The following is a 27,134-nucleotide window of genomic DNA, read 5'->3' on the forward strand; positions in this document are numbered from 1 at the left end:
TTTATGTGCTGACTCTGCTTTATCACAAGCTTGAATGTGATTGCTAAATTCTGAACACAGCCACAACTGCAATTATAAAAGGGTGTGCACACTTGCGCAACCACATTTTAACAGTTGTTCATTGTTACTTCACCTCTTCCAGGTACATGGTAATTAATTTATTAACAATTATTTATCCCTATTTCAGGGGATGGCAGAGTATGTCCGTCAGGGCAGGAATGGAAGCAATGTGTGAGAGGAGCAGTGTCATGTTCAGATCTTATGATGGACCTCAGTCGGAATTGCACCCCAGGCTGCCAATGCCCAGCTGGAACTTTGCAACAAGTCAGTGTGGTGCATCTTTGTAAATAAAAGAAATGCAAATTACCCCCCATTCAAAACATCTGATTGCTGGTACCCAGGATGGCGAATGCATCCAGGAGTCTCATTGTCGCTGTGATGTTGATGGAAACCAGTACAGACCTGGAGACATTATTTTTTCTGACTGCAAAAACTGGTAAGTAAATACGTACAATTTGGTATTTACATCCACCTTATCTGTAAGTGTTTTTGACTTGAACTTGTATGTCTACATTTCAGTACATGTGAAGCAGGAAGACTTGTAAACTGTTCTCAAGCTAGGTGCAATGGTAAAATAATATTTTATTTAAACAGAAAGTTTGTCAGAATATCTTATTTTTTCATGATTATTAGGACTGTTGTTTCAAATTAACAGTAGCCTACAGTATAAGAATATTCAGATTTATATAATTTTCACATTTGCTCAATCTTCTCTTCCTTATTGATGTATCTATTTTTCCAACATGTACACACTGTAGTTGATGGCCAATGGTCCCTGTGGACTCCCTGGGGTCACTGTTCAGAGTCATGTGGGCCAGGTATCAAGTCCCGATATCGGTTCTGCTCTAGCCCGCACCGCTCGGGCAACGGCCTGCCATGTCTTGGGCCTAACCGCGAGGACCGAGTCTGTGTCACCACCCCATGCGATCGTAAGTCAGTGCTAGCTTTTACGTTGCTAATACCGCTGAACCAAAATACAGTATATCCTTCTGACTGGTTTGATTGTGCTAGATGATATTGTTTCATTCAGTAAGAACTTGGATAGCACAGATCAGAAAGTGCCGACTCCCATGCAAAGAGAGCTTTATTCAACACAATGCCATCTGCTGGTTCTGGCAGTTTGCTGCCCACATGGGACATATGCTGTGGCAGAATCTAGTGTTAATTTCTCCTAAAAGTCAGAAGCTTTATTCTATCTGAATATTTTGCTGCGAATAATACAGGGAACATATTTGGCAGCATGGTGGTCACCAGTGTCACTTGAGTTATTTCACCGGCGTAACATGTCATTGTGATGTTATCAACTTCTTCAAGGTGATGGTAGTTGGGGTCCTTGGAGTCATTGGACACGGTGTACCAAGTCCTGTGGCGGTGGAGTTCAGAGCCGGAGGAGAGACTGTGATAGTCCGAGACCAGAGGGAGAGGGAAATTACTGTGAGGGTCTCAGAACTGAGGTCAAAGCCTGTAACACTCCCCACTGTCCAGGTAGGCTTGTGTGTTTTACCATCATGCATTTTAGAATACTTCTTAATAGACGCGGTGTGTTTTCAGTGGCGCCATGCTCCCAAGTCCCAGGTACAGCATTCAGTAGTTGCGGACCATCCTGCCCGCGGTCCTGTGATGACCTGGCAGTATGTAACACACCAAACATGCCCGACTATTGGCCACAAGTCACCTCAACTGTTTTCCACACGTATGAATCGTAGTAATTATAAGGGGTTTATTTTTCCTGTTGAACAGCATTGCGAGTGGCTTTGTGAGCCAGGGTGCTACTGCACAGAGGGAAAGGTTTTGTCAGCTAATGGAACGGTCTGTTTAGAGCACGAAGAATGCCCCTGCCTCGATCTTGCAACTGGACGCCGGCTCGAGCCTGGAGATAGCTCTGTGGCCCCTGATGGATGCAACAACTGGTCGGAAGGATTCACACACACGCAGAGTGACGAACAAAATGAAGTAGATCATAATTAACGTTGGGATCTTCCATTTATTTTAGTACGTGTGAGGCAGGGAAGCTTAACTGCTCGCATAACCCCTGCCCAGGTAAGTCAACATGCAGCCGTCTCTGTATTAAATGGAGACAATTTTGGGGGTGTGATGTTCTAATACTTTTGTCTATCTATGGGAGCAGATAAGTTTAGCTGATCTAGATTCACTTTTTCTTTGTGTTTTCAGTATCAGGTGGTTGGTGTGAGTGGTCTACGTGGACTCCTTGCTCCAGGACCTGTGGGGCGGAGTCGGTATCCCGTTACAGGAGCTGTGGCTGTCCCGAACCTAAAGCTGGCGGAGAGCCTTGTTCCGGAGAACAGGAAATACACAACAGCGTTGGCGCTCAAATCCAGAGACAGCCCTGTCCCGTCATCACCTTCTGTCCAGGCAGGATGTGAACTTTTTTTTTTCCTAAACTTTGGGGCAGAACATCCTGCCTGTCAACTAATTTTAAAACAATTGTTCTCCCATATTCTCCATATAATTATTCATCATCATAGTTCATGGTTCTTGGAGTTCCTGGTCGACATGGTCAGCGTGCGACGGGTGCGCTGGATCGTCCAATCGCACAAGAGACTGTAGCAGGCCGCCCGCTAGATTTGGTGGTCTGCCCTGCCTCGGGGAAAGGGTGCAGAGCCGCAGTTGCCATGACAACATGACCGTGTGCTCAGGTCAATTTAGCAAAGGTTTTCATATACTGTACACTGTGGACTCATATAGGAACACACTTGCTCTTAGATGGGATATTACTGAAAATTTCCTCATCCATTGGCTAGGGAATTTAATCTGTCTCTCGCTTTCTGTGTATATATATATATATATATATATAATATATATATATATATATATATATATATAAAATTTTATAATTTTTGGGGGGAGTGGGTGGGAATAGCATTACTTGAATCTTCATCATACTTTCATATTTCTTTGAGTAACAAACTACGACCATGCCTGGGAGCACTGAACATCCACCCATTCTGGACCGACTCCAGTCAATAACTCGGGAGGATATAATATGATGTAATGCAATGGATGTAATTTAGTTAGGATTGTAATATGTTCTCCGTCACTTATTTAATGTTAAATAAAAGGTGCATTTTTCTCATACTTTTTGTTTTAGCCAAAGCATCGGAATGTTTCAACACAACACGTGAAGCAGCTTTACCTGTTTATCCGACTCTCATTCATTCATTCAGGCATATTTTTTATTTTTCCAGTCCAGTGCGCACTTAATCCTTCTACTAAATGATGTCCATATGCTGAGAAAGATGAAATTTATACAGTACAGTATTTTCTTTTGCAGAATGTGGTGGAGGCCAAGAAGAATGGCCTTGCGGCAAACCCTGCCCTCGCTTTTGTTCAGATCTCCATGGTGACACGGAGTGCCTGGACGCCCCGGGATGCAGCAAGACCTGCGGTTGCCCCGGTGACATGGTTCTGCAGGATGGCGTGTGTGTATCCAGGGAGGAGTGTCGTTGCAAATACGAAAACAGCACAGCTCCTGGTTAGAGGCTCTTCTTTTTCTTAATTCTGAAAAATAGGATGTGTTTCATTGTTATTTTTGCATCATTCTCAATTTCCTTTTTTTTTTCTGGTTCAGATTCCAGAAATGTGTCGTGGGTGTGGCCTGGTGAGACTGACTGGCAGTTCGCAAGTCATGGAGAGGAAATCATCACTGACTGCAAAAATTGGTTTGAATCATTTTCCCTAAATTGTTTTTCATGTATAGCATGCCCCCCCGGCAGTTCAGGTTCAGGTCTTCCTTTGTAGATTCATTCTCGCCGTTTTTATCCCCCTTAGTTCCTGCCAGGCGGGGGTTTGGCATTGTCACTCACTCCCTGGCTGCTATGTCGACGGCGGTTGGGGCCAGTGGGGGGCTTGGTCTTCGTGCTCAGTTTCCTGTGGAGGTGGAGTTCACGTCAGGAGACGACAGTGTGACAATCCTTCTCCTCAGAGGGGAGGGAGAGGTTGCCTGGGCATCAGTGATCAGCAGAAAGACTGCAACACTCATCTCTGCACCGGTATTCCCACTTTTAGCACATAGAGAAATGGATTTTCACTTTTCGGCCCTTTGAGAATGAACGCTGCGGTCCTCACGTTCTATAGTTTCAGCAGGATTTGTCCCTATTCAATTTACTGATTGAGAGTTTTTCAAATGATTTGCAAAATTGCTTATCTATCTTCCGAAGTTACAATATCTACGATAGTTAAAAACATTTGCTTTACTCTAATATTCCAAATCTTAATTTCTGTAACAAATTAAGTGATAAATATTTTCCCAATACAATAATGAAATGATCCATGAGTTATTTTCATTCTTATTTAATATATATTATTATTCCAAAATACGCTGGACTTTTTATTGATCAAACAAACAGATGTCCACAAAACAAAGCTACTTGAATGCTATATCGATTAAATACATAAGTTAAATTGGAAAAAAAATGCACTGGATGCTAGCCTTTTGCTTTAATCTTGCTTTCCAAAACATCAGAATTCATAATTTTGTATGCTGTGTGTATTATTCTTGCCTCCAGACGTGGCGAGCCCTTGGCTAGCCTGGTCTCAGTGGTCCATGTGCTCGGTCAGCTGTGGGGGCGGCCAGCAGACCCGTTTGCGGACGTGCGCCTCAACGGCCTGCAGCGGCGTCGGTCGCCAAAGCAAGACTTGCAATACAGAGGTCTGCCTTGGTGAGTCCGCGTCACATCCGATTGGCAGACACTTGGTGAGGGACAGCTGCTTAAGACACCGGGATTAAAATGGTACCATTCACAGAGAGTGCCAATTGATAAACAGAAAAAATGGTACAAATAAGAAAAAAAAAAAGAAAATGTAATTGCAAAATCTAAATTGCTAAAAGGTGTGTGTGTGTGTGTGTAAATATGAGTTTGGACGGTTTATCTGCAGCTTGGCCAATACCCTGAACAGGAAATGAATGGGTCGCGAAATTTACAATGATTAAGTGTGCGTATGTTTTTGTTGAACAGAGGTGGGCTGCCCTCCAGGAAGGCTGTATAGGGAATGCGAACGATGGGAGGGCTGCCCTTTCAGCTGCGACCACATAAGCGGCAGGGAAGGTTGCTACACCGACGGCTGCGAGGAAGGCTGCCACTGCCCCTTACACACTTTCCAACACAACGGTGTCTGCCTGCATGTGAGTTCTTTTCATATTCTACAAGCGCGCTCCTGATTATTACGCCTATAGTATGCTAAACTGCATATTATGATCCTTGAGTTGCAGGAGTGTCCCTGTTTAGTTGATAAGGAGGTTCTGGCTTCTCTGCAAAGTGTTTCTGCCACACCAGTCTCATCTCTGCTCCTTCATAACATCTCGGAGGGAGTTGAGCTCCAGCCTGGAGACACACTGGTCCACGACTGCAGCTCGTGGTGAGTGGACGAATTAGATTTATACAGTATATTGTTAGGTTAAGGCTTATCATGACATCGTGTGTTGTTCCAGGTGGTAAAACATGAAGTGTCCTTTGATGGCACTTGTAGTAAATATTACATTTGAACAAGTCTTTTGAGAAAGGCAGAGCAATTGAAAATGGCTTTTTATGTTTAGTTTTTTTCTACCAAAACAACAAAAACCGCAAATCTCATTTTGGCATTTTTGATTTAAAATACGCTTGATAAGGAACTTCTCCAGACTTCAGAACAAAGCAAATCACCCTTCTCCTTCCTCCCAGTGTCTGTGACCACGGCAGATGGAACTGTTCTTTAGAACACTGTCCAGTTGACGGCGGTCTGTCACCCTGGGGCTCCTGGAGCCCCTGCTCGCTGTCCTGTGGCGGTCTTGGAATGAAGACCCGCACCAGAGGCTGCACCCAACCTTCCCCATCTCACGGAGGGAGAGGTTGCCAGGGCACGTACCTTGAAACCACTTACTGTCAGGCCCCTGACTGCCCAGGTAAAAGGGAAAAAAGTACATTTGGACAGAACGCTTTCTTAAAGTTGCCAATGAAACGTTTTTGTTTTTAAATATTACATCTTTTGATGGCTGGTTTAATGTTATTGACAGCTGTTGGTCCCACAGAAGAACCCACGCTCCCAGGTAGATTATATTTCACACTTCACCTCTAAATGTTTGGTTTATTATTCTGATTCCACTCACACGGGCAATTCTTTATTCCATAGATGAGGATGTTGGCTTCACTGTCTGGTCAACATGGAGTCCGTGCACCAAAACGTGCAGCGACGCTCGTTCTCCAGCAATGAAGTCCCGCCACCGTCAGTGCATCAAACCTCCCTGTTTTGGGGAGTCTCACCAAGACAAAGCCTGCAACCTCCCCCAGTGTCCAGGTATGTACCGCACATATTCATTTCAGAAAGAACATGCTCCTGTCATTTTGCATTTGGCTAACCAAGCTGCAAGTTTTGCCTGTAGAATGAAGACATTTGGTAAGCATTCATATCACAAAAATAAATATTAATTCCTGTAACTGTCACACATTGAAGTGTGTTTCTACAGTATTCAATTCTTCACTATCACAGACTCAGGTGGTGATGAGCTGTGCATTGGGGATGATTGTGAGCAGAGGAACTGTACCTGGACGGACTGGGGGGCCTGGGGGTCTTGTTCACGTTCCTGTGGAGTTGGCCAGCAGCAGAGGATTCGAACCTTCCGCAGCCCTGGCCCAAATGGCACCTGGTGTGACGACATCTTGGGAGGAAATCTGGAGCGCCGCTTCTGTAATATCAAGCCCTGCCGAGGTGAATGGTCAACATTCAGAGACATTTTGGCATTTTCAAAAAGTGGATGAAGTGCACAGAGATATACCTACAGGGAATTTGCAAGTACCATATTTTCCGCACTATAAGGGGCACCTAAAAGCCTTTAATTTTCTCAAAAGCCGATGGTGCGCCTTATAATCCAATGCGCCTTATATATGGATCAATATTGAGCCTTTAGTGCAGCTCCATCTAATGGATTCATAACATAACCCCAACCTCTACTGTAGCATCTATTCTATGAGCTTTATAATGCGGTGCGCCTTATATATGAAAAAAAGTTTTAAAATAGCCATTCATTGAGGGTGCGCCTTATAATATGGTGCGGCTTCTTGTATGGAAAATACAGTAATTGATGCTGCCTCAGGTAAGGCAAGGTTTACTGTACAGTAATTGACTATAGATGGTGGCAAATGACTACTTTTGTCCAAATTAAGCTTTTCAACTCACTTGGGACTAAGATGCCACTTGAGGACAAAAACATCAAATGGTTAAAAGGCAAAAGGGGGTTCACTGTGCAATGCTGGAAAAAGTCTTGCATAACACCAGCATTAGTTTTCCATGGTTCCTTGGATCCCTCAGGGCCAGCAGTGATCGTACATTTGTTACTCATTCAAAAACAACTTCATTTACAGTGTGCTCGTGTGTATTGTTATTATGTTTGTAGTGGATGCAGGCTGGTCTCGCTGGAGTCCATGGTCCCTCTGTGATAAGCTCTGCGGCGGTGGCCGCTCCATTCGCACCCGCTTGTGCTCCAGCCCTCCACCCAAGAACGGAGGAAGGAACTGTGAAGGAGAGAAGAACCAGGTCAAACCCTGCAACACTAAACCTTGCGGTGAGACTAAAAAAATCTTCATACATACAGAAACATTGCACGTGTGGCTTGTCATTATCTGGGAGCAATTTCATTGTTGTAGAATATGGTGTATATTCATTCTTTCAGTAGATTCTTTTTTTCTCAATTGTCTGTGTGCCCATTATGTGAATTGAAAAGGCTTGAAGCATCTCAGCAAAATTTTTGACCTTCTTTTTGTGTCTTGTCAGATGAACAAGAATGCCCACCGGGACAGGAAGTCGTCTCTTGTGCCAACGAGTGTCCACAGCGCTGCTCTGACCTCCAGCAAGGCATAGAGTGCCAGACCAACACTGAATGTCAACCCGGCTGTCGCTGCCCTAAAGGTACTGAAATTATTCTCACAGTTAATCTTGTGTATGTATAAAAGCTGTGCTCTTTCTATGTGATTATGATCAAAAATTTTCAACAATTTTCTCCTTCTCGTGGTGCTACTTGAAACCCAATTAGGACCGCATTTGCATATCGCCCCCCTCGTGTGTGCATGCAGGACAGTTACAGCAGGACGGCGCCTGTGTGCACCTGTGGCAGTGTGACTGTGTGGATTCACAGGGACAGATTTGGGCCGCTGGCAGCGGGTATCAGGTCGACTGCAACAACTGCAGCTGCGCCAACGGACAGTTGCTCTGCACCAATCACAGCTGCCAGGCCACATGCACGTGGAGCTCCTGGTCCAGTTGGGCATCATGCAGTGTCACCTGTGGCCAGGGCCAGAAAACCAGATACAGGTACAGCAAAGGAAGTTCAATGAACTATCACAGTTACCAATGATTTTACAAGTGCGTTAAACTGATAGCACTCGAATGCGCAGAACACAGACATACATCTTTTATTTATTTTGTTGGTTAGTGTCTATTAGTTATTAAGAAGCAATGAGAATACTATGAAACCACTGTGTGTCAGATCTCTAATATCAGAAACCGAGGGAACAGATTGTCAGTTTGAGGAAGTCGATCATAAACCCTGCGCGCCAGGGCCCTGCCCTCCCCTTTGTCTCCATGACGACCGGGAGCTCTATGTGGGAGACACTTGGCTTCTGGGAGAGTGTAAACAATGGTAAGATGCATGTCTGCAATTAAAGGGATAAAAATAATGGTAAATCTATTGAATCCGAGCAAGAAAATTGAACATCAGCAATTTACCTCCCAGCACATGCACTCCAGAGGGAGATTACTGCCAAGACATCGATTGCAGAGGTGAGTCACATCTGCATCAATAACAGTAAGTACAAACAGATTTATCATGTGCCTGTATGGTTCAATTTTAAGAAACATAATTTATGGTCGCTATATTCATTTAAGTCAGCGGGTTGTGAGGACACATCGCAACAAAGTAATTGAACAATTTGTCTTCTGTGTTAATTCCAGTGGATGGCGGCTGGACGCCGTGGTCAGTGTGGTCTGACTGCTCAGTGACCTGCAGGCGAGGAACACAAGTTCAAACCCGCGCCTGCATCAACCCGCCACCGCGTAACAATGGCTCTCTCTGCGCTGGGCCAGAGAGACAGAACCAAGAATGTCATGCCCCGCCCTGTCTAGGTCTGTAGTTTCCGCAAATGTTAAATCTGAGTGTACTGTAAATGCTGTTCTTTATGACTTGCTTACTGTATTCAGATGACCTTTGCCCCTGGTCACCGTGGTCATCCTGTTCCCGAAGTTGCGGGGCAGGGACTGTGGTGCGGCGTAGGGTGTGCGTATGCGGGAAGAGAGGAACTGCAGCATGCCCTCCTGAGATTGAAACGCAGATGAACCAAGAAGAGAACCAACTCTGCTTTAAACAGCCTTGCCCAGGTGCATATTGCACAGGGAAAACGTGATTTAAATTTTAACTGTGGGATCATGTTTAAAAAGATGCAAAAGCTCGAGGCAGGAAGACCAGACCTGAGATTTAAACCCAGAACCTGCAAGCTGCTGGTTCAATGATGCTGCTGCGTTTACTATATTAATTATGTTAGCTAAAACTACAAGTGAATTGGTATATATCTTGAAACATCACAGTTTTTATTTGCTCTTGCAGAATGTCCCATGTCAGCTTGGAGCGTTTGGTCTCAGTGCTCCTGTGAGTCTCAGAGGCAGCAACGCTACCGTGTAGCTGTCACGTCAGCCACCAGGGGACAGCAGTGCACTCCTGTTGAAACGCAGAGCAAAGCGTGCAGCCTCAGTCACTGTGACAGTGAGATGTTATTGTACTCATTACAGTCTTTACACTACTGCCTTGCACGACTGCGTGACAATTTTGCACATTAGCACTACAAATTTGTGATACTAGGACAGTGATATTTTACTACAGAGGGGAAAAAATTGCATTTTGATGCAAACTAGTGTGCTCCAGGAATCAGAATAATTCCATGTGCGATTTTACATTGTGTAGAATGATGACACTATTTTGAATGCTTTGTCAGAATGTGAAGCACCATTCATGTATTCTCCCTGTGGCAAACCCTGTGAGAAGCATTGTGAGCTCCACGGACGAACAGATCTGTGTCTGGGTGTCATGGAGTGTACACCCGGCTGCTACTGTCCACCGGTAATTTACTGAAAACTCACTTATTTGCATTTTTGCTTAGGCTGAGGCACTGTATGATGCTAAAGTTAAAGTATTGCTTTGTTGCCAAGGAACTATGTCTAAGTAAGGGGAGGGGCTTCATTCAATTAAACCCATTGTAGGAGAGTCAATTACTGCAGTTGCAAATTTTCGCCTTCTATCCCCTCCAAATAGCAAGGCAAAGACTGTATGAAGTTACATTTATGATGCCTATGTTAGCAAGCAACACAAGTTTCAAACCCACTCCTAATTTAAGACATTTTGAAATGGAATTGCTTAAAAATCTTGCATTTTGTACGTTTACCGTCTGTAATATTTATGGAGACTACTTTTTGGGACCACACCAGCGTTAAGCCGACATTAATTTAGCAAGTGATATATGCCACGCTATATACTGTTGGTTATATATCACTTTGATATGTGCTGCAATGACAAATTGATAATGTTATTTAGCTCAGTTTGCAAGCTTTCAGCTTTGATTCATTGCAAAATGCTCTCTGGGAGAGTGACAATATGCACATACAGCAGTAAAAAGGGCAGGTAGTGAAATATGGAACGGTATGCAGTTACAAAACATGACAGCGCTCATTACTGTGTTAGCTTTAACAGTTATGGCTTACCTTGTTTGTAAGATATAAATCATTGAATTTCACCTACAAAATGCAGACATCTACCAAAAGTTAGTTAATTTTTTTTCTTCAAATTTGCTACCTTCGTAAGCATTGTTCAAGCGATAAATGCTCCTCTGCTGGAAGCAGAAGAATCATAACAAATGAGAAACCAACACAATTCCTAATGCAATTGTATAAATGGCGTTTGTTGTCCCTGCAGGGCTTGCTGCAGCAGAACGGTAGCTGCGTACCATCAGAGCAGTGCGGCTGCATCTACTTGCAGGACCAAGCTTCTGGACAATCTCCTATACCGGTCACAGTTCCTCAGGGGTCGACAGTCACCATCGGCTGCAGTACCTGGTTGGGCCCCATTGTTTTCTTAATCGATCCCTAGTTTAGATTTGCTTGCAAGGCGGAAGCAATTGTGGGTCTTTTTTGTCCTCTTTAATGTTTTTGTACCATGAGTGAATCTGTTTATTTGTCTGCATGTTGTCAGCATTTGCCACGATGGGACTTTGGAGTGTGACATGAGAGAGTGTGAAGGTAATCTGAAATCGTTTGCTTGAACATCATGCGCTATGATGGATAAACCTCCGGGTTTGTTTGTTTTGCCGTTCAGTGATCCTCAGTGAATGGTCCGACTGGACCCCGTGTTCTCCCTGCGTGCCATACTCCTCCCTGAACCCCAGCAGCAGCCTCCTGGATGAGGCTGTCAATGGAAGTAAACTGGTTTCAGTCCAGAGGCGTTTCCGGGCCTGTTTAGACTTTGACTCCGGTTTTCCGGTGTCCGGAGGGCAGGAGAAAAGTCAGTGTCCACACCCACAAGTTGAAGACAGGCTGTGTCCCGATGCTAGTATCTGCCAAGGTATCTTCAAAAGCATCAACACATTTTCTTCCGTTATTTACTCAGATTGTCCCCAAGAGATTTCTTGGCTGCTCTGTCTTGAAATCAATCATTCATGAGGTGTTGTGCATGAATCTTTCTTCTTGAATAATGATTTTTTTTTTTTTTTTTAAGTTTGAGCTGGTACAATCACAACTACAATGAATTTGGAGAGAACATAAGCTCAGTCTTTATTTATTGAGATTTCTGATTTGAATGTGTTTGGATTTGCAGTCATCCACCTAAAGCCTGAGTGGAAATTAAAGTAAACATTTGACAAAAATGCATACACTGAGAGATTTGGAAAGTGAGTCGTCTCATTGCTAGTCAACAACTAATAATTGGGAAGCACAAAATGAGCTCCAGTATGCTTGAGCACAATTTGTCATTGTTATAACTACAATAAATATTATTAGAATTGTAGCACAGATGACGATCAGTCAGATGATCTTTTCGACGTTTCAGATCTGTGTCAGTGGGGTGTGTGGAGTGCGTGGACCGCTTGCGCAGAGCCGTGCAGCGGCGGAGTCAGGCAGCGCTACAGGCATCCTCTGGCCTCTCCCCCGGGACCCCTCTGCAATAGCCAGCAGACACAAAGCCAGAGCTGCAACACAGGACTTTGCCCAGGTATATCGCGTCAAAGCTGTCTGTACTGTAAAACAAAATGCAAATTGTGCTGCACATACGTATATTGAACATGCTTTATTCTATATCCAAGGTGAACGCTGTGAAGATAGGGGGCGGATCTACCAAGAAGCCTGTGCCAATCAGTGTCCTCGTACCTGCACTGACTTATGGGAGCATGTGCAGTGTCTCCAAGGTCGCTGTCATCCCGGTACGTGACCACTTCCGCAAATTCTTCATTAAAGCTCTTTACATTACTGTGGTAGGCAACACACACTGCAACCGGCATCATGCTGATGGTAACGTGCAGTTTATTTTTTAGTAAATGAAATAAATCCAAGTCATCATTCTCATCTTTCATTTACTTTTGCTGTATGTGTGGAACAAACTGAAAGTGAAGAGAAAAAACCCACAATTTTTGTAAAAGAAGAAATGATTGCCATATAAATCACCCAAAATATAATTCCCTCAGATTTTATTGCAGTTATAAAACCTGAAATTACATTCCTGACAAATATTAAGTTCACATCCTGTTGTTCCCACTGGCTCCAATGCAAAAAAAAAACTTTGGCAAGCAGCTACCAGTGGGTTACATTCATGTCCAGAGTCTCTCACGAAGATTAATCTGCCATGTTCCTGATATCACTCATCAGTCCACACCCCTTAAAGTCAAATCATGACTTATCTGTGCAATAATAAGTGTGACACAAATGTCTAAATTGCCTAATGCTTTCTTGAGTGTCCTCATCATTTATTATAATCATGCTTTTTTTTTCCTCGCTGTATCCCCTAGTTGAATCTGAACTCATTTCATCACGTGACAAATCATTTCATCTTTCCTAACTTTCTCTTCTTGCTTTCCTTTCTGCCCTCCCAGGTTGTCGCTGTCCAGAGGGGCAGCTATTGCAGGGCAGCCAGTGTGTGCCTCTGGCAGATTGTCGCTGTGGTATCCCATCGGGCAACGGGACATTGGAGTTCATGCCAAATGAAGAGCTTGTCATGGACTGCAACACCTGGCGAGTAGAACACAGTAAAGCACTGTGTGACTGAAACGTGGGCACAAAAGCTAATTTTTGTTCCTGACTCCATCTGTCAACTTCACAGTGTGTGTGTGAACGGCACCGTAGCGTGCACAGATCTTCCCTGTCCCTCGTATCAGCCTTGGTCCGCATGGACGACCTGCTCAGCTTCTTGCGGGCGCGGGCAGCGGACACGGACGCGCCTCTGCCGAGACGCGGAGGGGGGCCCTTCCTGTTCTGACACCATACAGACGGAAAGCTGTGACTTGCACCCGTGTCCAGGTCTTCAACATCCTTGCATGTCTTCAAATGATCCAATACATCTGCAACTTTGTTGAATTTTTACATTATTTCAATCCATTTTTCCATCCAGTGGGATGTTTGTTGAGTGAATGGTCAAGCTGGAGTGAGTGCAGTGCCACGTGCGGCGGTGGATTGTCGATCCGTAACAAGACAATCCTTCAGGAATCAGAGCCGGGTGGGCCCGCCTGCGCTGGGCCATTTGAGCAACACACTGTCTGCAACAGCAACAGCTGCAGAACTGGTAAAAGAAAGATACAGCAAATGGCATACATTTCAATATTCTAAGATATTTTATAGTATGGTTAATATCATAATTTAGGGTTCTTTTTTATAGTACAGTATGTTTGGATCATGTACTATGTATCACATACCTTTCACATTTCTCGACTCTGATATAGTTGCCTCAAGTCATATTTGAATTTCTTTGGAGTACAAGTGAAAACTATTTTTAACAAGCATGTTGGTATTGTGCGGCACGGTGGGTCAGCTGGTAAAGCGTTGGCCTCACAGTTCTGATGTCCCGGGTTCAATCCCAGACCCACCTGGAGTGGAGTTTGCATGTTCTCCCCGTGCGTGGGTTTCCTCTGGGCACTCCGGTTTCCTCCCACATCCCAAAAATCTGCAACATTAATTGGACACTCTAAATTGCCCCTCGGTATGATTGTGAGTGCGGCTGTTTGTCTCAATGTGCCCTGCGATTGGCTGGCAACCAGTTCAGGGTGTACCCCGCCTCCTGCCACTTGACAGCTGGGATAGGCGCCAGCACTCCCCGTGACCCTGGTGAGGATAAGCGGCGAAGAAAATGGATGGATGAATGTTGGTATTGTGTCACTGGTTTGGCAACAGTCAGGTAAAAAACAACAACGCCATCATATATGAGATTAGCCCAACAATTTAATATTCCACTTACATTATTTTGATAAATCATAACTGGAAAATATTAGAAACACCTATTCTGTCATGCATTTTTATGCCATGATTAACTAGAACTACAGTAAATAAGTTGTAAATTGAAAAAATGCACAACTATTTTTGCTAAGGCCAAAGTTTGTATTTACACAAAGGTGCATTTAATGATGAGTAAGTGTATATGACATATGGCGTGTGTTTCAGAGTGTCCGGATGGCCAGGTATTTCGTGAGTGTTCAGGTTCCTGTCCGTACACCTGTGAAGATCTTTGGCCCCACACTCAGTGTTTAGCAGGACCTTGCAACCCCGGGTGCTCCTGCCCACCTGGACAGGTCTGGATCCGTCTTTATTCAGTATGCTTATTTGAGAGTGCATTATGTGTAATGTGTAAACGGTACATATGGTACGCATTGTGCCCACTTTCATGCATTTTTTTTTTTTTTTTTTGCTTATATCGTATCCAGGTGTTGTACAGAGGCTTGTGTGTGTCCCACGCCGACTGCCCCTGTTCACTGCTGTCTTTGCCCATTGCCTACCAAACCTTAAATATCAGCACAGAGGAGAAGACTGAAGTCCTGCTGCCACCTGGGACGTCCTTCCGACACCTTTGCAACACATGGTACACGCACAACTTCTGTTGAGAATTATTTTACTCAGCCATTAAATCTGGCAAGGAAGTGCTGTGAGAACCAGTCTTGGAAAAATTAGTGCCTTATCAAAAATATCAAGACAGACTAATATTTAAGACGTCTGAAATCCAGCTTTAAAAGCACTTTGTCTTAGTTTGGTTAGGTGCCTCATCTATCCATCTGGATACTATATCAAATGCAAATGATGCAGCAGACGTGACTTATTGTAAGTTGTTGCTGTTTTTTACGCTATTTCTCAACTGTGATGATGCTCAGTCAACCTTTCTGGCACGAATACAACTCTAAAGTCTTAATTGTCCGCAGTGTGTGTCGAAGAGGAGTGTTCGACTGTACCTCCAAGCTCTGCGACGGTGAGTGATGTGTTGCCGCGGCTTCTAATGCCGAAAGTGCTTCAGACACTTTGTCGGACTTCACTCATATTTCGTGAATGCACCAGGATCATAAAAATCTTCCCTTTCGTTCAAGTGTCGAGAGGATGATGTATTTGTCGAACGGTTCGGTATTTTTAGAGCTATTTTTTATCTCATGCAATGATAGTGAGTGAAAGAGCATAGTTAAAATGCGTATAACGTATGTAAAATATTTTTAACCTTGTCTGTGGACTCCAATGAACATTTTATTTTGAAATAATGATTATTTTCCCTTTATGCTTCCCCTTTAATCACCGCCTAGTGGACTGTGAGTGGTCCATTTGGTCCCAGTGGGGTCCATGCTCAGCTAGCTGCGGTACAGGACTACAAAGCTCCACCAGAACTGTGTTGCAGCCAAGCCAGTATGGCGGGGTCCCATGTGAGGGCCCTGACCGCCGCACTGCTGTCTGCAAGGCCCCTGATTGTGGTGAGTTATAGGAGGCACTGTCAAGTCACTTTGTGACTATGACATTCTGAATTTTTGTCTTTGCGTGTGCATGTTTACTGGGAATAGAAGACATTCTTAGAACAGGATTTTGGAGTTCCTAAATTGTCGATCAGGAACAGCATTCACGTGGGCTTATATAGAAGCACACATTTAATTATGAAGTTCAGATTAAAAAAAGATGGCCTTATGCTTTACTAGCATTGGACACTGCCTGCAAGAGTTTTCCAAATAGTAGCTTTTACTGTTTTACAGTGTTCCTCCGCATAAACGCAAATTGCTACTCACAGATTTTTGTAATCTATTATATCCTCGGCTTTTCACTGAAAAACGTATCTATTTGCTGTTTTTGAGCTCGGGCCAAAGCGCTGTCTGATTTAAAAAAAGTATTGCTTTGGTGCCATCTTGTGGCATCTTTTTGCCAAGGAACTATGTTGAAGTGAGTTCACGAGCTTTCATGTTGGGCTTTACTGCCATCTTGTGGAATCTAAGTGAAATTATAACTCCGTAACAAGGACATTCTGGTGATTTTTCGGGGACTGGAGGGGACGAATGATATTTCATTTCATGTAAATAGGGAAAACTGTTTTGGTTTACAAGTACATTGATTTATATGATTGGCCATAGAACAAATTAGAACCATAAGTCACTCTATTGTTTAAAAGCAGATACATTATGCCATCACCAAACACATCCCCATTTTAGATACCCTAATTTCCTTTCCTTAACTGATCTTTCAATCCATATTTCCCTTTTCCTCTATCCATCCTGTAATCGTCCAGTCTTCTCCTTCTAATTTCCTTTCTCCTGATACACCAGCCATCACTTACTGACTCTTCCCTCTCTGCAGCGTGTCCCGCCGGGGAACAATGGAAGAAGAGGAGGAGTTTGTCGGAAGACTTTCCGCTGTGCGAGAGGAGCTGCGAGGATATTTACTTCCCAGCTGCCGTCAATTGCACCCAGTCCCTGGAGGGTTGTGTGTGTCAGGAGGGGCTTTACCGAAACGACGACGCCGTGTGTGTCATCCCTGCTCTCTGCCCCTGCCACGACCAGGGCGTCGTGCAGGAGGTAAATCGACATATACACACGTGTGCACAAAAGCTCACACCCAAAGCAGACCTCCGGCCGATCGTAACTTGCAACGATCGCGCTTGCGTGCGTCTTTGCTCACGCTCCCTTTCTCATTCGCTCCCGTTGTGTTATTTACTCATAAAGAGGCTGATTAGAAGATGAGTGACGTGCCCTGGGGGCCATATTACACCACAATGCCTCTGCCGCTCATAGCACCATCAATTATGCATGGCGTGCAGTCGAAAGCCGGCAGTCTGACCGCAACTGGGCAAGCCTGCCAGGAATAATTTATGAAGAAAGGGATATTATAGGATTATGAGAATTAATCATACTCTGACAAGAGGTCAGATCCCCCCTTTCTTGATCTTTTTTCCCAATGACTTTTTCTTAAAAAAAAAATGTTTTTGCTCTATCTCTTCTCCTTTCCTCATTCTCTCTCACTCGTCTTGTCAACGTGCGATGACAAATGTCCCTCTCAAGACCCGCAACGGCTTTTCTAATCAACCGCCTCGTGGCGGCGGTGCCAAATAACCAAGTGCGAGCTCCAAAATCACCCCGTGGAGTGCACTTTACATCCGCTGAACCCAAGAAGTCTCAGTGATTGCTGTTGCCAAGATGTATAAATGTGATGGTCCTTGCAGTCTATGTGGCAATTGTATGCGCCGTTGTAATTACAATGTCATAACGTGACTCTCTACGCTCGCATTGCTTTTACAACGGTATCGGGGCGTACTATATGTAGCAATGTCATACATTGATCCTGAGCTATATGAGTCTGCCGCACTTCATAAAAAATTCAGTGACTGGGGACAGAAAATTTGAGTGAAAATCTAATGGCGAATATTTGTTTCTGTGTGTGTGTGTGTGTGTGTGTGTGCGAGCCAGGCAGGATCAGAGTGGGTGGAGGGGTGCCTGTCATGCCGCTGTGTGAACGGGAAGAAACTGTGCCAGCCGAGGTGCCCTGAACTCCGCTGTGATGAGGTGAAACACGCTCGTTGGCGTTTAATCAAGTTCATAGCATGATCGTCTGCGCTGATTCGTAATTATTCTCAAATTAGATCAGTCGGATTGACTTCACTGTCGTTGTAAACCCGGCCCGCGGTGGAATTACTTTGCCACTCAAAGGTACACCACAGGCGCGTTAAAAAAAAAAAAAAAAGTGGTAATAAAAAGACAACAAAATGAATTAATAGTATGATGTATTTTTACTGTTAAGAACAGAATAACAACTCTTCCCTTTTTAAACTGTACTCTCAAGTGTATTCATGTGCATTGAAGTGGACAACTATTCCGTTTTATGCAAGGTTACAGTATTTACTGCAGCGTACCTGCAGGACAAGTCATAATGGTAGTTGTTCGATGACCCACATAGACCTTCATTTTTCACCCTGTTAACTGACTTGCGGCCTGCGGACACAAAGAATAGGCTCCTGGGTTGCCGCTACGCAAAATACGCCACGACTCAGCAACTTATTTTCTCCCTCCTTCGCGGTAATTTGATTTCTCATTTTGTACATTTCCATTTAGAATATAAAGACCTGGAAAATATGCTTGTCCATGCTTCTTCTGCGATAAACAGTCATGTGGAAAAACACAATAGACTTCATCAATTACAGCAATGTTAAAAAAAAAAATATGGCTATGGTACTACAGCCCTCGCCCCTTAATCTATACTCGCTCGTAGTGGGTTTCAAAAACACTGCAGGATGTCCAATTGAAGACCCAAAGATGTAAGTTTAGGTTAAATGTTGACTTTTCTTCTTCACTACAACCAGAACGTTCACGAATAGTTCCAAAGAGCTGGCCTATTGGTAGACAGCAGTCAAACCCAGTTGACGTTAACAATTTGGACTTTACTCTTATATATTTAGCTCCCTGATTAATCATAATGTATCTGCAAAACATATAAGTAAAATACTATATGTAACTATAGAAATACATTTCTCTCATAGGACATGACAGTCTTTTTGGAGTAAATCATATTGTACATAATATTCTTTAACAGTTCCCAAGAAAATTTCCTTGATAAAATGACAATATCTCAATTTAGCAATTCTACGTGCACTATTCCTCAAAATTACATGACACATTGACCCAATATTATAAGGACAAAATAGTGTCGCTGAATCACATTTACTAGATTACATTTTTTTTCTTAGAACTGATGACTCCTCCCATTTTTACAACACCCCCATGAATCATTTATCTCAGTCCTAGTCGTTATTACACCTTTGAGTGATTGTCTGTGCTGGGGATGTGCTCGGGGGCAAGTTTTAGTAGGGTTTTTTTTTTTTTTTTTTGGGTATTATTACCTTGGTTATTATCTAAACATCGGTGTGTGCAGAAGATTCACTCAATGGTCTTTTTTTTAAAATGGGATCTGGGGAAGACGCACAATGAAAATGTGGATCAGTATTTGTTCCGAAAACAGTTTTGCACACCTGCAAACAGACTACGTTCTCAGGCGGGCTCATTTACTACATGCTACCCTTGGGTGGACCAATTCTCTCAGTGTCTCAGATGGTCATTTAGTTGTTGTTCTCGGGTGTGCTATAAAAATTACTGGCTGAACCAGATCAATATGTGATTGTCCGATCCACCCACAGGCGCCCACTCTGCTTTATTGTACCCCATCTCCCTGGGAATGTTTGACTTTTACAAACATCAACAATAACACACCCTTTTAAAGGGCCATAATGTGTTTTTTAATCATAGCCCCTGTGCACATCAAACGAGTCACATTTAATGATGCTGTTTGATTTCTGAATTTGGGTACTTATTACATTTCCTATTGTTTCATAAAAATTCATCTATACAGGTTGGCCAGACTTAGGGATAGAAAAGTGAAAGCAGGTTCGGGTGACTAAGGATACAGATGGAAATGTGTTGACTGGTCCCAATAGTGTGCTGGAAAGATGGGTTAGAATACTTTAAGGACTTGATTGAGGAACATGAATGAGAAGGATGTGTGGTGGACCAGGAAGTGGCAATAATCAGTCTGGGGGAATTTAGAAAAGCACTAAAGTTGATCTTGGAGAGGTGGCTGTGGAATTGTTGTTCAACAGAATTCTAGCAGGTCAGAAAATGACTGAGGAATGGAGGAAATGTGTGCTGGAGCCCATTTTTTTAAGAACAAGGGAGATGCAGCATAACTGTTGTGAGGTGAGCTGTAGTTGTCACAGAGGAATTCAAGGAGGAGGTGGGACTGCACCAGGGATCAACCCTGAGCCACTTTGTGTTCTGAGTGGTGATGGATAGGCTGATGGATCAGGTTGGACTGGAATCCTCTTCGACCATGTTATTTACAGATGACATTGTGATCTGCACTGAGAGCCGGGAGCAGGTGGAGGAACAGAAGGTTTAGACAGAATATATGTGCATGAATGTGAGGGGCAGATGAGGAGGATTGAAGCTCCAGGGAAAAGAGATAACGAGGGTGGATGACTTCAAATACTCGGGGTCAACAATACAGAACAATAGAGAGTGCGGTAAAGAAGTAAAGAAACGGTTCCAAGCAGGGTGGAACAGTTGGCGGAAGGTGTCTGGTGTTCTATGTGACAGAAGAGTCTCCGCTAGGATGAAGGGCAAAGTCTATAAAACAGTGGTGAGGCCAGCCATGATGTACGGATTAGAGACTGTGGCACTGAAGAAACAACAAGAAGCAGAACTGGAGGGAGCAGAAATTCAGATGGGGTGAACAGGTTGGATCAGATTAGAAATGAGCTCATAAGAGGGACAAACAAAGTTGGATGTTTTGGAGACAAGGTTAGAGAGAGCAGACTTAGATGGTTTGGACATGTTCAGAGACGAGAGAGTGAGTATATTGATAGACGGGTGCTGAGGATGGGGCTGCCAGGCAAAAGAGTGAGAGGAAGACCAAAGAAAAGGTTGATGGATGTTGTGAGGGAGGACATGGTGACAGTGGGTGTTAGAGAGGAAGATGCACGAAATAAGGTTTGATGGAAAAAGATGACACGCTGTGGCGACCCCTAACGGGACAAGCCGGAAGGAAAAGAAGAATATGTGCATGAATAAGAAGGCTGGAGAAGGCAGAGTGAGGCTAGGGGGAGAAAAGAGCGAAGTTGGAGGACTTTAAATACTTTGGATCAATAAACCAGAGCGATGATGAGTGTGGTTAGAAAGAACGGGTGGAGGAAGGTGTCTGGTGTGTTATGTGACAGAAGTGTTTCTGCTAGGATGAGGGGTAAAGTTTGTAAAACAGTAGTGAGGCCGGCCATGATGAACGGATTAGACACGGTGGCACCAGAGAGACAACAGGAAGCAGAGATGGAGGTAGCAGAAATGAAGATGTTGAGGTTCTCGCTTGGAGTGGGTAAATTGGACAAGATTAGAAATGATATTATTAGAGGGACAGCCAAAGTTAAACGTTTTGAAGACAAAGTTAGAGAGCAAATTTTGATGTTTTGAACACATCGATAGGAGAGAGAGAGTATATTGGTAAAAGTTTGATGAGCTGCCAGGCAAGAGGAAGACCAAAGAGAAGCTTCATGGATGTAGTGAGGGAAGACAGGAAGGCAGTCAGTTTTATACAGGAAGATGCAGGAGATAGGCATACATGGAAAAAGGATGACACGCTGTGGCCACCCCTAATGGAGCAAGACAATAGGAAATGAAGAAAAAGATTCATTTACCCGTTCTTAAATCATTCATATTTTTCTGGAGAATTCTCCAATCGGGTATTAGCATGCATAAGCAACTTCTTTAGCCTTTTTTTTGGAGTCACTTTTTCCGCTTCTTTATGGAAGTCAGAAGTAGTGAAACACACGGGTGCTTCGATGTTCATCTCGCAGGGACCATCTGAATGAGTGGTCAATTATGTATGCAACCTGTCCAGGCAAGAGAGAAAAAAAAAAAAAAGTCTTCTCTAAATAAAATATGTGTCCATTTTTTTACTCCATGTGTCTGGTACATTTTGTTTCTACATTCATTCTGATCTTATTGAATCCTGCGTCTCATAAAAACTAAATATCTGTGATTATTAACACTTGCAGAATATGATGTTTGCTAAAATTTCCCAAATAGTTACTAGGTTGTTGATGGACACGTTCATTTTGTCAGAACATTGCATGGTTATCAATATCAGAAATGAAGAGCAAACCGTATTATGTGAGATTTTTCTCTCTTTTTTTTCAGCATTTAGTGGACGCTCTCCAACTCAAAACAAATCTTAAAATAGCAGTTACGGGAAGATCAAAAATGAAATTGTGTTTCTTGCTGATGGAGTTGTAACCAATGAGTCAATTAATCTTCTTTATACAAGTTTGCTGGATGTATGTCTTTAGCTCACCGGCGCTTCATTAACTAACATCGGGGTAAAAATAAAATCTGCTGACAGGTCCAAGTTTCAAGGTCGCGCGACGAGCTTCAAAGGTAGACAGTCTACTGAGCATTCCACCTCCTACAGCATGATGCACACCCGTCTGTGGCTGTTATTTTTACTGGCATTCTGAATTCAATCATTCACCTTACAAAGTCACAAGTTCTGAGTCAGGGAAAAACGCTGCATCTCCTGCTCTGGGATGACAAAAGTCATTTCATGAATTCCTTTGGGTGTCATGATTTATATCTCAATTTAACTCTCAGCACCACATTAAATGTTCACGTGTAAGCATTTGAGGGTGCAGGCTCCATGGAACGTGTGGCTAGATTGTCTGCCCTGTCGTCGAATCTTGGCTGGGAACTTTTTTTTTTTGGTAGAGTTTGCATGTCCATCCCACGCTTGTGTGGGATTCTCCAGTTTTCTCCTAATTACTGAAGACAACAAAAGACCCATAGTTGTGTGAATGTGAGTGTAAATAATTAAGAAAAGGTTACAGAATGTGGGATAGGTTCCACTTCTCCCATGACCCCAAAAATTGATTTTCTTTTTTGGGAAGAACCAACTCCAAAAATGCTAATTGCCGGGGAGATGTTTTTTGTATTTGTGGCATGGCTCGGTCCCTGTCTCTCACAAATAGATGGGGTTCATTTCAAAATTAAAAAGCCATCAGGGCAAATGACCTCCTAAATCAGGGGTGTCAAACTCATTTTTGTTGCGGGCCACATTGTAACTACATTTTCCCTCAGAGGGCCATTATGAATGTGAAACCATGAAAATCGTTCACCTCAACATGTTTACAGATGAAATTTATGAGCTGGTTTTGTCATCACAAATCAAGGGTAATGTTTTTTTTTAACTGTTGCTGTTGTTTGGGCACAGAATATTGCTTGCAATATCTCAATGTTGTCATTTATGATATGACAATTTGAAAGTTTAGTACAGATTTTTTTTGGAAAAATCGTAAAAGTTGGTACTCATAATTTGCCTCCGCGGGCCACATAAAATCATGCAGCGGGCCAGATTTGGCCCCTGGGCCTTGAGTTTGACACCTGTGTCTTAAATCAATGGTCCAATGTTTTTTTTTTTTTTTGGGGGGGGGGGGACGGGAAACATTTCGTACATCTTCAAATCATTCGCTCTTACTGAGTTTGCTCCTGCCATCCCTGAGGGAAGACTGCCGGTGGTGGCGAGTGGGAGGAAATGTCCTGGGGCGGGGGGCACAGTTAGGTGTGTCGATGTTTGGTAGAATAATGGTGCAGATGGCTGAAGTTTCAGGGTTAGGCATAAGCTGGTGTTGGCTGCCTGCTGTCAGACTTTGAGTAGCTGTGGATTCTCGCAGCACCTATTCTCAGACTGATGCATCATGGGAGAACCAGCCTTTCTTTAGACCAAATCTTTGCCCCTCAGCAGCTTCAGTTCCTTCATCTTCTGCATGGAGGCAAAATTGTTGACTGTACTGTATATCTTCCCATTAAAGAGGTAACTGCTGTTAGCAAAAACAGTGAATATCCAATCAAATGAATTCTTTTTTGAAAATGAATCAAAACCAACCTGATGATTTATATTAAATCTAAACATACGGCATCGTCTCCTTCAGGGGGAAGTCAAAGTAGAAGAGCCGGGCAGCTGTTGTCCAGTCTGCAGGAAACCGTTTCCAGGTAAATGTGAAATATGCAGAAATAGGAGCCCATGTAATGTATGAACCAAACAGTTTTGGGGAATTCTTTTGCGGTTTGTTCAATTCCGATAATATGGTACAGGCTGCTACAGTGGGCAATTTGCAAGAGATTGCATCATAAAATTTACACTTGACCTTAAATCTCTTTGCTTCACATGCTAAGGGACCACACAGCAGTGTCACTTTTTTCCCCTCAGAAAGAAATGATCAAACTGTACCCTCTTATGACTTTGTCCTCTTCCTTTTTTCATGCAAATTCAAGAAGATTTTCTCAATTATTTCTCCCCTGCTCTTTTAACTTGACAATCTTACACCCTTCATCCGCCTGCGCGGCTTCTTTGTGACTCTCTCAGGTGAGCCCGAGCCAGAGTGCCGCCGCTACGTTCAGGTTAAGAACATCACAAAGGGAAATTGCCGGCTCGACAACGTGGAGGTCAGCTTCTGCAGGGGGCGCTGTCTCTCCAGGACTGATGTCATCTTGGAGGTATGGATAAGCCACGGACGCACTCATGCTGTCTGTGTGTGTTGATTATCTACACTCGGCCATCTCAACTGTCTCATAAGCAAGCTGTCCTGGGGGCGCTTTGGTTCTGGTGGCAGTTATTGTCTCATAATGTTGCTGGTTCGATCTGGATTCATCCTGTATCTTTTTTTTTGTTGACTTTCCCTTCTTCATTGTTGTGTGAGAAACTTTGCAAAAGGGCTAACAGTAACTTGAAAGTAGGAAGGTGCTAAATTTGGCGGTCATACGGTATTTTGAGATAGCTTTAGCTTTTCATGACAGCACAGCACAATCAAAACATTTTGACGGATCGTCTTAGCCACTGAACTGCAAGAATGAGGCACCAACGAAGGACATCGCTGCGTCGTTGGTTGATTTTTGAAAGGCCCATAACGGACAAAATATTCATCAATCCATCCATTTTCTGAGCCTCTTATCCTCACAAGGGCGGGGGGGAGTGCTGGACCCATCATTGGGCAGGAGGCAGGGTACACCCTAAATTGGTTCCCAGGCAATCGTAGGGCACATAGAGACAGACAAGTGGCACTCACAACTAAACCTCGGGACAATTTGGAGCAGGGGTGTCCAGACTTTTTTTACCCCAAGATCTACTTTTCAAGCAGCCAGCCTCTCGCGAGCCACTGATGAGGGGGGGCGATCGTGATGATGCTCCCAAACTGACAACAGGGGGGATCACGATGATGCTCCAAAACCGTTTCAAGGTTAATGTTATTTTGCCTCCTCTATTTATAATACAGAATTAGCTTTTTGTGCACTGTATTGTCTGTGCTTTCATCCTGGATCAGGCTGTGCCAAGGTGGAATTTTAGAATTACACACCATCTCATCCTGCACTTTCTACTTTGGCTTCAGACCAGACCTTTGCCACTCGGAAAAGAGAAAATCTCGTCCAGTTTAACCACTTTTCTTCGATTATTCACATACTTCAACAGTCATTGCTTCTTAAAACAACAGCATTTCTTTTTTAACTTTCTCCATTAATATCGAAAGTAAACACGAGCAGCATGTCGAGCTCGTCTTTGCACTACGTTGCCCAGACTGTGTTGCTAAATAAAGGAGCGGTGGTGGATGCTGTCATTATAAAACACATTGATGGGCTGCGTAAGTACTGTAAAATTTGTAATTATGAGTGTACGTTTTTAAGAGCGGGGGGGGGGGGGGGGGGGACGGTGGGTGGCGGGTGTAAGGTGAACTAGGAAAAAGAGAGTGTGGCAGCGCAGCTCGTTGTTTGAGAAAGTTATGTGTTCTGCCTAAAAGAAACCAGTGGCCTCTTCATTTCATTGAATGAATTGTGCCATTGGAGGTAACAACCAGTCATTCCTCACTCATTGCAAAATGCCACAAACTGAATAGCTGTATGTTATACTTTCAATTTGCATTGGATGTTTGCACGCAATGCAGAATATCTGCGAAGAGACTGCATCAGCGGTGCAGAATTGCGCATGCTCACAGTTTAGAGGGAACATTTCATTCATTGTTGCTGTTGTGTCTCACTACAACTGAATGTCGGAAAAGTTGCCGTGATCTGCAAATAGCCTGTGTATATGACTCTAAATTATTGTCTGTCCAAAGAGACATACTCTGTTTGGGTACATTCAGTACAGTACATCATTGAGGTGTTGAGTCACCATTGATCTAAAAATAGATGGTGTTGATTAGCACACGTGAAGAAGAACGCTGGAGGTCACGTGTTGAGCTTGTTAAAGCATCTGTCTACCTCTTTTGAACACCTTTTTTTTGGTAAAGCTTTATCCTCCTCGCAAGACAGCAGAGACTGCACGCATCACCATGGCGACTTTGTTCTCTGTTGGCATCCATACATCTTCGCTTTAAAAATAGTCAGTCATGCTGAGAGATTAGTAAAAATAAACATCAGCTGAGCCAAATGTGTCATTACCTACCGTTACTGTGGCAACAGGGCATGGTAACCTATGAAGAGTTGGTATGCAGCCAAAGTCATCTGGGCCATTATCAGAAGGACCGGAACTAATATAATCGAATAATAGCAATGGAATAGAACTCATTCCTGAAACTGAGCACTAATGTAATCTGATCCAAAACGTAAGCTGTGTAAAAGTATTTGCTACCTGGTTTTATGTGTTCAGTTTTGTTCATTAGTGAGGTTGTTTGCGGGTGTGTACAGTAGATGTGCAAAGTGGGGACAAATATTTGTGACGCTTCACGACAGAACAGTAAAACCCAGGCCTGGAACCACAGCAGTCTCTGACATGGTCAGTCAGAAATGATCAAAAATGGTGGCAGCATTATTTCTTTTTATCGGCTGGTACAACTTCAGAAGTGCTTGTTATTGTTTTCATTTGTTGTAGTGGTAAATGTATGTTTTATGTGGTGTCCTCTGAAGTTCACTACTTCCTACTCCTTTTCAGAGAGGCATTAGTTCTTCATTGTATGGCTTTTTTTTTTTTTTTTAATTTTTGTAGTTATTTGTATCTTTCTGTTTTTGGTAGTGGGTGTTTGAAACATGAAACAA

At 43.4% G+C, this 27,134-nt stretch overlaps 1 protein-coding gene across 1 annotated transcript in view; it reads left to right on the forward strand.

The window, feature by feature from the left end:
• The window catches only part of sspo (SCO-spondin), a 38,401-nt gene that overhangs the window by 10,577 nt on the left and 690 nt on the right, over positions 1-27,134 (forward strand). The window contains exons 33-76 of the mRNA XM_061805961.1: positions 188-324; positions 402-496; positions 580-629; positions 819-989; positions 1,375-1,545; positions 1,612-1,691; positions 1,801-1,970; positions 2,054-2,100; positions 2,233-2,433; positions 2,547-2,717; positions 3,353-3,553; positions 3,650-3,740; positions 3,850-4,070; positions 4,587-4,739; positions 5,037-5,203; positions 5,291-5,436; positions 5,739-5,959; positions 6,071-6,103; positions 6,187-6,351; positions 6,544-6,762; positions 7,448-7,615; positions 7,825-7,959; positions 8,124-8,361; positions 8,537-8,689; positions 8,783-8,829; positions 9,001-9,171; positions 9,247-9,423; positions 9,650-9,805; positions 10,035-10,159; positions 11,009-11,148; positions 11,285-11,331; positions 11,408-11,653; positions 12,137-12,298; positions 12,390-12,506; positions 13,173-13,311; positions 13,400-13,596; positions 13,688-13,858; positions 14,731-14,858; positions 14,991-15,145; positions 15,480-15,526; positions 15,849-16,013; positions 16,882-17,099; positions 17,988-18,083; positions 24,475-24,605. Coding sequence (XP_061661945.1) covers positions 188-324; positions 402-496; positions 580-629; positions 819-989; positions 1,375-1,545; positions 1,612-1,691; positions 1,801-1,970; positions 2,054-2,100; positions 2,233-2,433; positions 2,547-2,717; positions 3,353-3,553; positions 3,650-3,740; positions 3,850-4,070; positions 4,587-4,739; positions 5,037-5,203; positions 5,291-5,436; positions 5,739-5,959; positions 6,071-6,103; positions 6,187-6,351; positions 6,544-6,762; positions 7,448-7,615; positions 7,825-7,959; positions 8,124-8,361; positions 8,537-8,689; positions 8,783-8,829; positions 9,001-9,171; positions 9,247-9,423; positions 9,650-9,805; positions 10,035-10,159; positions 11,009-11,148; positions 11,285-11,331; positions 11,408-11,653; positions 12,137-12,298; positions 12,390-12,506; positions 13,173-13,311; positions 13,400-13,596; positions 13,688-13,858; positions 14,731-14,858; positions 14,991-15,145; positions 15,480-15,526; positions 15,849-16,013; positions 16,882-17,099; positions 17,988-18,083; positions 24,475-24,605 — 6,439 coding nt within the window. The remainder of the gene's footprint in view (positions 1-187; positions 325-401; positions 497-579; positions 630-818; positions 990-1,374; positions 1,546-1,611; positions 1,692-1,800; positions 1,971-2,053; positions 2,101-2,232; positions 2,434-2,546; positions 2,718-3,352; positions 3,554-3,649; positions 3,741-3,849; positions 4,071-4,586; positions 4,740-5,036; positions 5,204-5,290; positions 5,437-5,738; positions 5,960-6,070; positions 6,104-6,186; positions 6,352-6,543; positions 6,763-7,447; positions 7,616-7,824; positions 7,960-8,123; positions 8,362-8,536; positions 8,690-8,782; positions 8,830-9,000; positions 9,172-9,246; positions 9,424-9,649; positions 9,806-10,034; positions 10,160-11,008; positions 11,149-11,284; positions 11,332-11,407; positions 11,654-12,136; positions 12,299-12,389; positions 12,507-13,172; positions 13,312-13,399; positions 13,597-13,687; positions 13,859-14,730; positions 14,859-14,990; positions 15,146-15,479; positions 15,527-15,848; positions 16,014-16,881; positions 17,100-17,987; positions 18,084-24,474; positions 24,606-27,134) is intronic.

Source organism: Syngnathoides biaculeatus, chromosome 19 (genome assembly GCF_019802595.1).
Source record: "Syngnathoides biaculeatus isolate LvHL_M chromosome 19, ASM1980259v1, whole genome shotgun sequence".
Taxonomy (NCBI): Eukaryota; Metazoa; Chordata; class Actinopteri; order Syngnathiformes; family Syngnathidae; genus Syngnathoides; species Syngnathoides biaculeatus.